The 13,740-nt window shown below is 44.0% G+C and overlaps 3 protein-coding genes across 5 annotated transcripts in view; 2 read left to right on the forward strand and 1 right to left on the reverse strand.

Moving 5' to 3' along the window:
- Positions 1-1,577, reverse strand: part of LOC118417197 (transmembrane protein 143-like) — a 7,433-nt gene extending 5,856 nt beyond the window's left edge. For 2 of the 3 annotated variants that reach the window (XM_035822654.1, XM_035822652.1), the window contains exons 1-2: positions 1,422-1,566; positions 287-592 (exon numbers count right to left, since the gene is read on the reverse strand). In XM_035822654.1, coding sequence (XP_035678547.1) covers positions 287-592; positions 1,422-1,526 — 411 coding nt within the window. In that variant the 5' untranslated portion in view covers positions 1,527-1,566. Of the gene's footprint in view, positions 1-286; positions 593-1,421 lie in introns of all 3 variants that reach the window. The other variant, XM_035822653.1, reaches the window with a different exon arrangement.
- A 191-nt stretch (positions 1,578-1,768) lies between these two features.
- On the forward strand, positions 1,769-5,826 carry LOC118418602 (DNA replication complex GINS protein PSF2-like). The gene is made up of 5 exons (XM_035824601.1): positions 1,769-2,182; positions 3,004-3,118; positions 3,970-4,069; positions 4,649-4,775; positions 5,206-5,826. Exons 1-5 carry the CDS (start codon positions 2,093-2,095, stop codon positions 5,323-5,325), a joined length of 552 nt encoding a protein of 183 aa, XP_035680494.1. The 5' UTR covers positions 1,769-2,092; the 3' UTR covers positions 5,326-5,826.
- Positions 5,827-6,769: 943 nt separating this feature from the next.
- The window catches only part of LOC118417506, a 44,819-nt gene continuing 37,848 nt past the window's right edge, over positions 6,770-13,740 (forward strand). The window contains exon 1 of the mRNA XM_035823088.1: positions 6,770-9,156. Within this exon, the coding sequence (XP_035678981.1) occupies positions 7,048-9,156 (2,109 nt within the window). The 5' untranslated portion in view covers positions 6,770-7,047. The remainder of the gene's footprint in view (positions 9,157-13,740) is intronic.

The raw sequence follows: 13,740 nt of genomic DNA on the forward strand, positions 1-13,740 counted from the left end.
GGATATCAAAACAAACTAGTCTACAAACAATTCCATGATTGCCAAAGCATGGTTGCTACGGTACCTTCACTAGCAATGTACACCTGAAATGTACACTGTGCAGAATTTTTGCCATTCTTCTAGTCTAAGAATTGTTTGGGTTCTACTTTTTAGTCTTGAAAGACTTAACAATTCTTTAATATTTTCTTCAAGGACATGGACAATCCTTCTTAAAACATTCAAGTCATGCACTTAAGTTTACAATGTTAAATATGAACAAATACACTTCATTTCCTGATGGCAGTACCTTCATATCAATTAGAATCTTGTGATATTCATCAGTGATCGCAGTGTCCAGTGCATCGGAAAACTCCGAGAAGTGATCCAGGTACGTTGTGTGGATGATTCCCTCCATACGTTGCATGAGTCGCATAACCAGCGACCGCCGGGTGATGGGGATGAAACGTTCCGGGAACTCCTCCTCTGATGGGACCCCGAGAGGAGTCGCCCTCTGCACCGATGTGTCTGCTGTCTGGGTGGCAATGGGGGCAGCTGCTGTCGTGGGCCATTTCAGTTTGCTACGGAGGTTTACCAGCCTGGCTGCTGCACTATACTGAAAAATAGGAGAACACGATCAAATTGACCATCTACCGGTACATTTATTTTGCAGAAATTTTGCAGAAATTTTTCCAATTCTTATGGTAAAGTCAAGTCATGTTAGTTTTCTTTCACTATCAAACATTTTTATACAGAAGATAATCTTTAATCATTATGTTAAGAATTGGTACTGATTAATTACTTTTCTACTCACAATCCCCTGCCTGGCCTGGTAGGAAATGGCTCTCATGAGTCATATAGTTGAGTCTTTCCAAAGCAGGATGGAGGTCTGCACGTTTTTATTTACAGTCTTTAACGACATTTCCATAGTCAAGAAAAAGGTAAGAGAAATGTATATGTCCACATTCTGTGCAACCAATTCACCATGACAACAGGTGTGCATCCATCCCATCTGTGTTGTCATGGTAATGAACTTGTACCTACTCTGATCCATGAATTGAAAAGGATTTTGGCTTGCTACCTTACTGTTAAGGGACATCAAGGACATGGAGACATATGTAGTCAAACCTAGATTCGTAGACTAACCAAATAAGCTCTGAACCAAGTTAGGTAAATACAGTGTCCTCAACACGTCAAGGTTGCATAATTCATTATGGAGCATATTATTATTAAGATGTCTATATTGTTTTGATATATTCCATATTTACTGTAAGCACATGTATCAGATTCCTTGTATACACTTTCTAACATAGGACAGTAAAGTTTACAAGACGTTTATAACGTTACACAGGTGGCATGTTGTTGTTTACAAGTCTTTAACGACCTTCCCAAGGACATCAACAAATGTTACGACAAAGGTCACAAAATGTAGACGTTCTGTGTACCTTACTGGACTGACTTACGTTGTTTCTGGAGGTGTGAAGTCCAAGGGACAGGATTCTAAGGCGGAAATTCCCCACACGACAGCAGAAAAGGGCTGGACCGCCCATCTTTACATGTTTGGGGTCATCAGGGTGGGAGGTCGGAGGTTACTTGGAGCTTAGGAGCGACAAAACGCAAATCAAACTTATGTTATAAAATATACTGTATAGTAAAGCTAGATCATCTTGTAAAATTGTATGTGGTTGGTTATATAATGGTCTATTTTACTTACTTAAGATAGTTTATGTGACATATGATCTTGCTTTCGAATGTTTGCTCTAAAATAATGATGCTTATTTTATGTTCTGTCGCCTTCTTCCATGCTGCATTGCGAATTTTTCCCGCGAAAACGAAAAGAGGAAATCGTCCAGACCGGTGTCCAAATCATCCTCAAGCTTTCTATCTTTTTTCGGAGTTCAGTATGGCAGTGTGAGTTTCCGAGTAGAAATTCTGATCTAGAAAATGTCAGTGCGTCACGGAATCCATTAGGCCTCCGTCCTGTTGGACAAAGAACGCGGATTTTGTGTCGGCAGCCATATCGCCCCCCTCCCCATACCTGTTGGAAATGCACATGTGAGAGACTTTGACGTTGTTGTTGTAGCACCGTTCTGTTTGAGAGGACTGCGTTGTCGATATGGACCCTTCAGAAGTAGAATTCCTGGCTGAGAAGGAGATGGTACACATCGTGCCCAACTTCTCCATGGACAGGATGTATCTTATTGGGGTAAGTTTGAAACTTAGTTACAGTGTTGTTGTGTTGTGTTGTGTTGTAAAATTGATTTCGTGTATGTAGAGTAGAATCTATGATCATGTCTGTATCATACTGTAAGTGCAGAAACTTTCGCGGTGGATTAATGTTCGCGGTTTTCGCGGTGGCCGCTTCACTGCGAACTTAAAAACACTGGGTGCATGGTGCTACCGCAAAATTAAAGCCACCGCAAAAAGTCCTTTTTCCCGCTGCTGCGAAATTAAATCCCCATGAACTTAAATACAATTACAGTACTCTGTATCCTGTCAGTTTTTTTTCTTCAGAAAGTTGATACGTTATTGTTGTTGTGATACCAACTGGTGAACTGTACATTAAAGTGTGCATGTTACAGGTAAAGCAGGTCAAACTGGAATCGTGATGCCCGAGACAAAGTTTTGTGATAGTCAATAGTGTGATTCGTCCTCTCCACGGCTTGCTCTTTCAGCCTTCCATGTCGGGTGACCCTACGTTTCTAAGTAAACGTGTAACGTTAGAAGTTTGACATTTGAAGTAATTGACTGAAACTTCCCAACTCATGGCTTTATTAGTTTATGTCCACTTTGAGAGAATGAATCCCAAGCAGCCCTTCCAACTCGGATTCAAAGCTGTCCTATGGAATCTCAGGATTTGATCCATTTGGAACATGGGAGTGGTTTACCGCTGGCACCTAACACAGCTCAAATAGTGTTTTTTTCAAGGCTACTAGTTAGTAAAAGAAGACTGAATCTTGTGACATGATATAGGAGTAAATTTGTTACTTGTAATTTTTGATAAAATTTACTTTTCTTGTTTTGTAGGGTGATATCGGTCCCTTCAACCCCGGTCTCCCTGTGCAGATCCCCCTGTGGATGGCCATCAACCTGAAACAGCGACAGAAGTGCAGGATACAGCCTCCTGACTGGATGGATGTGGGTATGTAATATCTGAAAGTGTATCTACATATATCTGGTATAGGGCTATGTTCCTATAATCTTTCAGACTCACGCTTTCCATTGTAGTGGTTAAGTGGGTAGAGTGTTTACCATACCCCTCAGTGTTCTCCACGGGTAGGTCATGGCATCTATTTGTTACCGGGTCCCGGGTTCATTTTAAGTTTGACTTGAATTGAACCTGGTGCCCGACCGGGCCCCAAAATAACCTGGGAGCTGCAAGGTGTCCCATGGGGCCACGTAGGGGTCACGTTTTAAAGTGCCAAAAAACAGCCTGTGAACTGCCCGGCAGGGCCCCCATTTCCAATATTTGGGACCTAAGTCTTAGGCCTAGGAAAAAAAATGTTGTGTTTCCTGTTTCAGTCCTGAAAAAATTAGGGTCGGTAGGTAGGAGATATCTTTTTTTTTTGTAATTTTTTTTAGGCTAGCCAAAAATCTAGTGATACATATTACAATACAGTTGAACAAAGGAAACTGAAATGCATGAGGACACTTGTCTTTCAATGTCAAACTTTGATTTTGTGCACAATAGATACATTAATCCTTCATTAGATAGGGCAAGCAGACTGTTTTTACTTCAATAGGAAGCAGGCTGAATAAAAATTCTAACTGGAAGTTTTGTGACTCCACTGCCCACCCAAAAAAAAGTCTAGGGTCGGCAGGTTTTTCTAGGGAAGGTAGGGAAACAGGAAACACAACATTTTTTTTCCTAGGCCTTACAGATACATGTGGTAGTGTACAGGTTCAGAGGCCTGACCCATTATCAGCTGTGTATGAAGTTATTCCCATCCTTGTAATCATTAAGACATTGTTTTCTTCTTATGCCTGCCACAGAAAAACTACAGGAGAAAAAAGAAGAAGAAGAGGGCTCAGAGTTCTTCAAGCCCATGCTGAACAAGCATTACATGGAAGTGGCACAACTCTTACTCACACAGTAAGCTTAGATATGCTATATTATTTATTATCATAAAGAGTCTCTTTTTACACAACCGCAGCTTTATTTTCACTGACTTTTTGGTGACTGTCTGTCACTTTCATCAGGGCATTTCTGACTGGTTCATATTGTACCGCAGCAATATGTGTCACTGCTTACAGGTGCGGTCACAAATGTAAGTTACCGGTACTTGCAAATATACAGTGAGGAAGTCTTAATGCTTGTGTCAATGGGTAAAATCATCTAAAGGGACCACCAAAAAGTGGTGACATTGGCCAGGTGGTCCTTATGTAGAGGTGGTCTCTTGTACAGGTTTGACTTTTGTGTTGATAATGTCACTGTAAAGAAGTAGAGCCAGTTCTTGCAGCTTTTCTACAGCATTTTTGGTTTTTTTTTTTTTTTTTTCAAACTATATTGGACCAGCTATGATGTGATGGTCAGACACAGAACTCCCGGTAGGTAAGCTTCACTCTGTCATGCAAGACTTGGATTTGTTGGAAATCCAGGTGTCAACTCTCGGAAGATGAACTGAACTGATTATACCGGTAGTTTAATTTTAAACACTTGTCTCTTTTGTAGTGCAACAGATGATATCCCGAGGGCAGATGAGGTCAGGACTCTGATCAAGGATATCTGGGACATCCGGACAGCCAAGCTGCGCACCTCTGTGGACAAGTTCGTCTCAGAGCAGGAATCCCACGCTCAGGTAAGGCCACAACAGTTTCACTTGGTGGTTCTTTGTTGTTTCTTAGGTTTGATAGATACATAGTAGTAATAAGCCCTCTCACAGAGATCAGAAAACATGTGCAGTGACAGTAAGTAATATATACAAGGTAAAGTCCCCGTAAAAGAAAACAAAACCCGTCTGGACATTGTTATGCAAAATCAAAGCAATGGTCCAGAGAAGGGGTGTTTTCTTACGGGGACTTTACCTTTGACACATTACCTAGAATGTCCATTCCTGTTGCTGCACATGCGTTCCGATCTCTGTGAGAGGGCTTGTGGTGATCTGGAATATCAGAAGAATATCAGTGTGTTGAATGTCACATGACGCATTTCGAAGTAATCTACATTTTATATAGTTCTAGAGTTTGATTTATCTTTGTAACACAATTTTTTTTAAATTTCAACTTCAGCTGGATGACCTTTCTCTGATGGAAATCAACACGATGAGACAGTTCCTGACACAGGCACTGGATCACATGCACCAACTGCGAGCACCACAAGGGGGCGCCACTCAACATACACAGGAATGACACAGAACTTGTGCCTCTTTTTATGAACTTTTCTCTCTATGGGAAGAATGGGTGATCTTCTGTGTATCATTGATCATCATGTCAGCATATATATGACTTTTGCTGAAATTTAATACCAGAATGGTATAGGATTGGATATATGTATTTTTAATTTCTGATTCTCAGTGAGTCTATGGGACCAACTGTTAGAATTTGTGACTAAAGTGTGTATGCAAGAATGGAGTGGTATTGTATACTATATAGAGTTTGAGTTAACTGTATACTGTATACTAAGGAGATAGTATTTACCAATTATGTATGTACCAAAAGAAAATCTATGTACAGGGTCCCACCCTTCTTTTTGAAAATTGTAGCACAGATTTCCAAAGAATTTATTGTAATGAGACAAAAGAGGCCCTGTTAATACAGCTTGAAATGTAAGCTTGATATTGATAAGCTTTGTATGGCTGCCCCTTGTTGCCATTTTGTTTTGTACTTTTTCATTAGAAAGATTGGTAGTAAGTTATACAGTATACTGGTATACTAAGACTAAGTTCTAGATTACAAATATGTAGTACACTATGAGTTCACAAGTATAGTGAACCAATTTGGCACCAAACTATGAGTCATTCTCACAGCCTCATCAATTTACTGGGAGATTACATTCACTCTCAATAAATACAAGTCAAGCCTTTTGTACTGTCTTTATTTCAGCATGTAGAATATTTTTTTATAATCATCAAATGATTTGTAGTAGCCAATACCCAGTTTGAAAAAATGGTGAGTCACTGAGCCAGTGTGTGTGTGTGTGAGAGTGAGTGAAAGAAAGCATTATGCCTCACCTAAATAGAGGTTGACTGTAATTTTACTTCAACTAGGGCTGGGTACCGGTACAAAACCGGTTTTTCTCTTTGGACCGGTCCAGAAAAACCGGACCTGAAAAAATTCGGTGGACCGGATGTTGGACCGATTGGAAAATGAACTGATTATATGATCAGGCATTCACACGTTTTGGGGGTTATCGGTCTAGGCAAATGACAAGAGCGAAGCAGAGTAAACTCTTAAGTCATTTTTACTAACTTTTACAGTCATTCGTACAGAGGTAGTTTATAGCCTTGTAGGATTTTGTAAACACCAGTGGGAGTTGAATACTACACAAAACAGATTTCTTTGTAGCAAAATGGACCATTGTTTTGATTACATACCAGTTCCATTCACAAGTTTTTACATAGTGAATCAGGTCCAGACCTGGACCTGATCCTCTGAACCGGACCTGGACCTGAATTTTCTGTACCGGTACCCACCCCTAACCTCAACTATTATCAATTAAACATCTAGCGACTAGTCCCGAGGATTCTACGATATCTTCCCGCTGCAGTTAAAATTTACTTCACTATGAGGTGCTTGTGATCACATTTTTTTATTTACTTCACCCCCTGAGCTGCCCGCTCAGCGTGAATGGTTTGCTCCACCAGCTGGTGCCCCGAGGTGCATGCTGGGTGCAGCAGACGGTAATTTACGACCCGGTGACCCCGGCCGACAACACGGGGAAGTCGTGCGGGGAGAGAGAGTCCCGCTGCCCGTGCACTTCAGGAGGCTCCCCTGCCGCGATAAACCTTCGCCGAGCTCACAAACATTTCCGGCAGCGTTTCGTGTGGTGGTGGTTTACTGGGATGTGTGAACGTGTCCGCGGAATGCGGTTGTCAGTGATTTGGTGAAGCGAGGGGGATCGCTGCTGTCAACATGATGATGGCGGGTGCAGCGCCGCGCACAGCTGGCGGGGCCACGGCCACATCTGGCCCGGCGGCGGCGCCCGACCAACATGGCTCCGTCTGCTTCGTGTGTGGCAGCGGCGGCGCCAGCTACGAGCTCCGATCCCGCCCGGGGGCTGACAGCGCCGTGCCGTACTTCCCCTTCCTGGAGTATCACGAGGCCCCTCCCGGGGGCCGATCCCTGGCCACCGACGGCTCGGCCGACGTCTGTTTCGTCTGCTACTCCTTCCTGTCCGAGCAGTGGAATTCCTTCGAGCGGATGCGAACGCCACTCGCCAAACGGCTCTACTGGCTGAAGAGGCCCCCAGGGTGCGGGTACAGGAGCGGTCACGACGTCTGTCACGACGCTCAACTTCGGTTTCAGCAGGAGGAACTTCTGAAACTCAGCGGTCAGGACGCTGGCGATGTGGGCGGGGACGCGTACGACTGGCCCGGGTATGCCGCCGCCGCCGGCGACGACGCCAGGAGCAGAGATACCACAGTTACAAACGAAAGGACGTCAACTCTGAGATTATGTTACGTCTGCGGCGCTAAGAAAGACAGGAGACACCTCCTCAGCGCTCACACGCGCCCCCAGCATAACCCGAAGTCACCGTTCTACCCGTGTCTCAGCCGACATGCCCCGCCCCCCGGGGCACCCCCAGCGGACCAGGACGGCACGGTCATGATTTGCGAGGGCTGCGAGAAGTTCTTGTTCAGGCAGTGGCAGGCCTTCCAGAGGAACAACATTCCAGTCATGGAGAGACAGTACCAGCTGCTCTCCGAGGTGGACGCGGTGTCCCACAAGGCAAGGTCTTCGGACCGCCACAGCACCACAAACACACAGCAGGACAGGAACCCTGGAGGAGAAGAGGAAGATGGCATGATGAGATGTTACACCTGCGGAGTGACGCAGCCATTCAGCTCAGGCAGGTTTGTCTACTCCAGGAAACACTCTGAAGGTGGCGCATACTTTCCCTTCCTGGAAGAGTTCACCCCACCCAAAGGTGCGATGTCGCTGACGGCACATGGCGTGACCAGGGTGTGTCACGCCTGCCGTAAATCCTTGGACAGGCAGTGGAAATCCTTTGAAGCGTCGTCAACACCCGAGGGGCAACGTGTGTACAGGATACACAAGGAGGGTGCACAAAAGCCGCCGCCTTCCCCATCACGATCTCAATTGCAGCCAAAATCGACTGCTTCGAAACCTCAGGGTTGTTACCTGTGTGGTAGCATTCTTCCACTCTCAGGTGGTAACGTTGTCAACTCCAAACCGCCATCAGATGAGGACGAGGATGATCGAAATGAGAGGTACTTTCCCTTCCTTGTTGATTACCCCCAGGCAAGTAATGCCCACCCCCTGAGACAGGATGGTACAGCCCAGGTGTGTGACACCTGTCAATCATGGCTGGACCAACAGTGGCACATCTTACAAATCAGAGGCGTCCCACCTAGCCAGATAGGTGGTTTTATAAGTAACTTTATGGTGCTGCCAAGTACGTCAAGATTGAGGGAAGAAATTGACGATACCCCTAAAAGGTCATCACCTGCATCAAATGATAGCAAAGAGGGAACACTAGAAGAGGTGAGGAAAAACTGCTTTATTTGTGGCAAAAGTGTAAGCAAAAGGGGTAAACAAACATTGTACACTTACCCAAGGACGAGGGACGGAGGGTCAGACAGAGGCCCTTTCTTCCCCTTCCTGGCCACCTGTAACCCGGCACCTGGAGCTGAGCCGGTCCGCTCCAACGGCTCCGTGACCGCCTGCAAGTTCTGCCACTACAACCTGCTGCAACAGTGGAACGATTACGAGAACTCCCCCGAGAGTGCCGGCGAGTCCAACCGGTGGCTGCGGCCGTACCACACGCGAGATTTCGTGTGCTACCGGTGCGGGGAACTCCATCCCTTCGCGGTGGCGAAAAAAGTTTTAGTGAAATATTCTCCCTTTCTCACCGACCACCCCAGACCGAAGGGGTCCCTAGCGCTGGAGGGAGGCAGCAGTGTACTGGTGTGCCCAGGATGTCATGAACTCATGAAAAGTGCTGAAAAGACTGACTTTACACCTTCAGTTATTAGGGGACCAACCATCGACGAACACAAGGTGGGTGAAGATTTCCTTAGGACCAACCATTGTCTTCCTTTCTTCTGTCAAAACCATTTCCAATGTCATACTTTTTTTTTAAGTCTTCAAAACATTGCAATGACAATATTTTTGTATAGTTCACACCTTGAAGATTTAAGCAAGGAGGTTATATTTAAGTTATGAGGGGCTAGCCATTGTTGAATGCAAGATGGGTTGAGATTTCTTTCGGGGACAAACCATTGTCTATTTGTCTGATAGAGCCATTTGGATAATAATACCATCAATAGCAATACATTGAGTTTATGGGACAAAGATTGCAATAGGTCTATGTTCTGTTCTATTTGGTGTCATTGGAAACATGGCCTTTACACCAGTGAGTAGAGTGCTGAGAGTGTTTGCCTTGCATTGCTAGGTCATGAGTTCAAGACTTTTCTCTTCTTTAATAGCACATTTGGAAAGAGTATGGTAGTTGCTCATAGCCTGAGTATCATCCTCCGTAGTAACCGCTGGCTCACGACTTTCGCTTGCTAACCGTGGTTAAGTTGCAGGCGGGCTAAGTTGCTCACACAGACCACTACGAGTGGAGTAACCCCCTGCTGTAGCGCTTCCACCAAGTTGTGTTGCCCAAGAGCCATTAAAACGGAGATGGGTGCCGCCCTATATACCACCTGGTATGGGAAGCACTTTTAACTTTAAAGCTAAACATAAACATTTCCTGCCAAAGTGCATTTGCCCCTTGAGTGCACACATGTGTTGGTAGAAGACTTCCCACCTGTCCACCACAGTTGCACACCTGTCGCCGGTGTCAGGTGACAAGAGCACTGATGTGTGGCCATGGAGGGAAACAGGAGACTCCAGGGGTAATGCACCATAGCCTCAGGCCTTCCCAGAGAAGGAGGTTTCTAACTGAATAAAATGCCTGAAAATAGGTTAACTTTTATCATACTGAAGTAACCATTTGGCTACCAATCATGATCATGCCTATTATCTATCAGTCAAGGGTTTAGGCATCAGGGAGAACTTTAACCAGGTTGGCTCGTTGTCAAGGGGTAAGGAGTTTTTTCAAACTTTGTCACGTTATACGCCATAAAATAGTCAGTGTTTGTTACTTTTCATAATATAAGTTGAATCTACCTTCTCGCAATGTGCCTAATGGTATTCACAGTACATTTCTAAAATACCATTGTGCCATACGAACGTGCTGACAACCTGGGATTTGTTGTGCCAGACAGTAGCTCAACACCTAAAGAACTGGTCTTCGGCTGCCTCTTTCATCAGTCCAATCTCTTGAAATGTGATGACAAAAGACATGTCCATCTAAGAATTTGTTATGAATCATTTAAATGGAAACATTGGGCAAGATTTTTTCTAGAGAAAATTTTCAGTTTTTGTACCAAAATTTAACAAGGCCAAATTGCGTTTAACTCCATTATTCCTCTGATGATCAGACTCTGACACTCCGTGCCTATTTCAATGAGTCCCTAAGATATTATATGCTGCCATATTTTTTCCCTACTTGAGTGCTCTAAGCTGTCTGCCGCCCAGGTGGTGTACCTTGTCCGGTGTACTAAAGGCAGGTAAATACAGGTGCTTGTTCACCTCTTGTCAAGACAACAAAGGCCTTACATTGTCCACGCCCTTTTGAAAGCGCAGGTAAACAGAGCTGGGACCTCTAGCTGTAGCAGATGCCGTCAGCTTTAGAACAGTACTATTTTTATCCCGTATATATAATATCTCGGATTGAAATTCCCTAGATGAAACAGATTGAATAATTCTCCTGAATAATTTTTCTGAAATACTACTTGTAGAAGTTACCATACTCAAGCAACAGGATATGATTTTTCTATCATATCCGATTTTCTAAAATCATATCCATTGCTTTGAGTCACTGCTGTTTGGCGTATCTCGTTACCTGGGTTTTCTAACCTTCATCCTTTTATTGTGTAACTTTGTTTCAATGGTTCATTTATAATGAGGCAGATTAATTCTCCCTAATTTGTGACAAAGGAAAGCTTAATTATACGACTGAAGGATTGTGTTCTTCAAGAAAGAATAATCAATATCACTTGTCTGGAGAGAGTAAGAAATATTGATCTTTTGTTATCATTAGTTGCTGCCATTATGCAAGGTTTGAAAGGTTGTTCCTAATCAAAATTCAGAATATAACATTAATCCTCTGCCTTGGTGATAATCCTCGAAAAGCTTATCCTTTAGTTTAAGATTGTCACATAATTATACATAACCATAAGCCTGATTTTTTTATTGCTATCAGTATCAGTGATCATGAGAATATTCTTAATGAATCTGAACAAGAATACAATGAGACCAAGGTCCTATAGATCTACCATTTCAGTGCTATAAATGCTACTTTTAAGTTTTTTAGTAGTATTCACCCTTCATACCCGCTAAGATGCCCAGTTTGTTGTGTACAAAGATGTGCAAATACAAAAGTCCTTAAGATGTGCTGTTTCTGTAGATAAGATAAGGCACCTCATCTTTCCCCACCTGGCCCTGAGTGTGCAGGTATGCTTGGGTAGTGCTAGTGTGTACAAAAACATGCTATCAATGTCTTATTTTTGTAACTGTTTCAGTACAGTGATCATCCTACTTGCATGCTGTTTAGATCAGTGGGATTTCCTTGGCTGTAACTGTAAGTTATCATCTTTCCCCACCTGGTCATGAGTGCCAGGCATGCTTGGGTAGAGCTGGTACTACTACATTCATACTGTTGTACTGTTTCCATACTGTGATCATCCTACTTGCTTACTGTTTAGATCCCCTTTGACTGTAAGGTACCGTACCTCATCCCTTCCCCACCTGGCCGTATCTGGCATACTTGGGCAGTGTTGCTGTTTACAAAGACCAGCTACTACGTCCTACTTGTAGTTGTATGCTGTGATCGTACTTCTTGCATACTGTTTAGATAAATGGGATCCCCCTAACTGTAAGGTACCTCATCCCTTCCCCACCTGGCCGTGAGTGTCTAGCATGCTTGGGTAGTGCTGGTGTGTACAAAGACGTGCTACTACAGTCCTATTGATGTACTGTTTCCATGCGATCATTCTACTTGCTTACTGTTTAGATGAATGGGATCCCCCTTGACTGTAAGGTACCTCATCCCTTCCCCACCTGGTGGTGAGTTTCAGGCATGCTTGGGTAGTGCTGGTGTGTACAAAGATGTGTGGCATTCGCCCTGGCGTGACCCCACAATCTGCAGTACCTTGCACATGTTACTTGTTAGTTTGTTTTGACTCCACCAGGAACCAGGCAGACATTGCAACCAGCGCCACCAGCTAACCTTTCCCTCCCACCCTGGCTGGCAAATATGAGGGGCCTGGTAGTCTGGATGCCAGGCTGTTTCCAAGGCCTACGATTTAGGCCAGAGTTTCTCTTAGGATAGCCTGGATACCAGGCAGTTTGCAGGGCTCTTGAGCTAGTCTTATTCCAGGGCCTAGATAGACCAGCTCCTTGGCTCTCAAGCTATTCTGAATACCAGGCCTACACAGGCCAGATCCTCTCTCAGGCTAGCCTGGATGCCAGGCTGTTTCCAGGGCCTACACAGGCCAGATCATCTCTCGGGCTAGCCTGGATACCAGACTATTTCCAGGCCCAACTCAGGCCAGTCCCCGGGCTCCAGAGCTATTGTGAATGCCAGGCTATTTCCAGCGAGGGCCTACAGTGTACACAGGCCAGATTCTCTCTCGGGCTAGCCTGGATACCAAACTGTTTCCACGGCCAACCCAGGCTAGCTCCTCAGTTCTAGGCTATTTCCATGGTCAAAACATACAGACCAGCTCCTCTGCTCTCTGGCCAGCATGCCCTCAACTGGCCTAGACCCATAGCAACAGATATTAGAAATCAAGTGCCAAGTAGAGGTCATTGCGGGGTTATATGGGGGTAACCCATGATGATGATGATGATGTATCCCTCGCAGAAGGGGTTACCGTAATTATTGAAAATTTCGCTGCGATATTTGCGGTGTTCTGTCCTCTGCTTGCCTGCTCCCTTATTTAAACCACACAGAAGGGAACTTCAGGGCATTTGCCTCTAGTCTAGCACGGTGGGTCTGGCATCCAGGCTAGGAGGCTGGTGGTATTCAGTGGGTCTCTGAACTCACTGTGATGGTTCGGTAGCTTTTAACCTGTGCTACTTGGAAGTGTTCCATATCAAAGGGTAGTGTGTCCTGTAGGGCAAAAGTTCCCAGAAACGTAAAGTGGAACCTACAAAAACTTTCAATTCAAAAAATTTCAATATTTTGTAGAAAATCGTCTAATCAATATTTGTCAATAGGTTTGGGTGAATTTGTTTTTTTACTATTCAACACATTCGGTATCTACTGGCTGCCAAAATACAACAGATATTATTATTATTATTATTATTTAAAATCTTGACCTCTGCAAATCTTGCTACTGGTTACCCAACTAATGTTGTAGTGAACAGTACTATGATGTTTTATTTTCAAATGTTTTTTTAGGAAGAACCCAAAAATGAGCCATTCAATTGCTTTGTTGAAAAATCTCCTTTTAGAATTAAGATTTTACTTAAAGTCATCTAAAACATATATGATATAAAAGAATTACTGTAGTCTACAAGGTTTGACAA

Source organism: Branchiostoma floridae, chromosome 6 (genome assembly GCF_000003815.2).
Source record: "Branchiostoma floridae strain S238N-H82 chromosome 6, Bfl_VNyyK, whole genome shotgun sequence".
NCBI lineage: Eukaryota > Metazoa > Chordata > Leptocardii > Amphioxiformes > Branchiostomatidae > Branchiostoma > Branchiostoma floridae.

What these genes read in the sequence shown, in the direction of transcription:
- LOC118418602 (XM_035824601.1), top strand. Translation starts at nt 2,093, where the DNA reads ATGGACCCTTCAGAAGTAGAATTCCTGGCTGAGAAGGAGATGGTACAC. An exon ending in TCCTGACTGGATGGATGTGG is followed by an intron (nt 3,119 to 3,969) that starts GTATGTAATATC and finishes TGCCTGCCACAG; the next exon opens with AAAAACTACAGGAGAAAAAA. An exon ending in AGCAGGAATCCCACGCTCAG is followed by an intron (nt 4,776 to 5,205) that starts GTAAGGCCACAA and finishes TTTCAACTTCAG; the next exon opens with CTGGATGACCTTTCTCTGAT.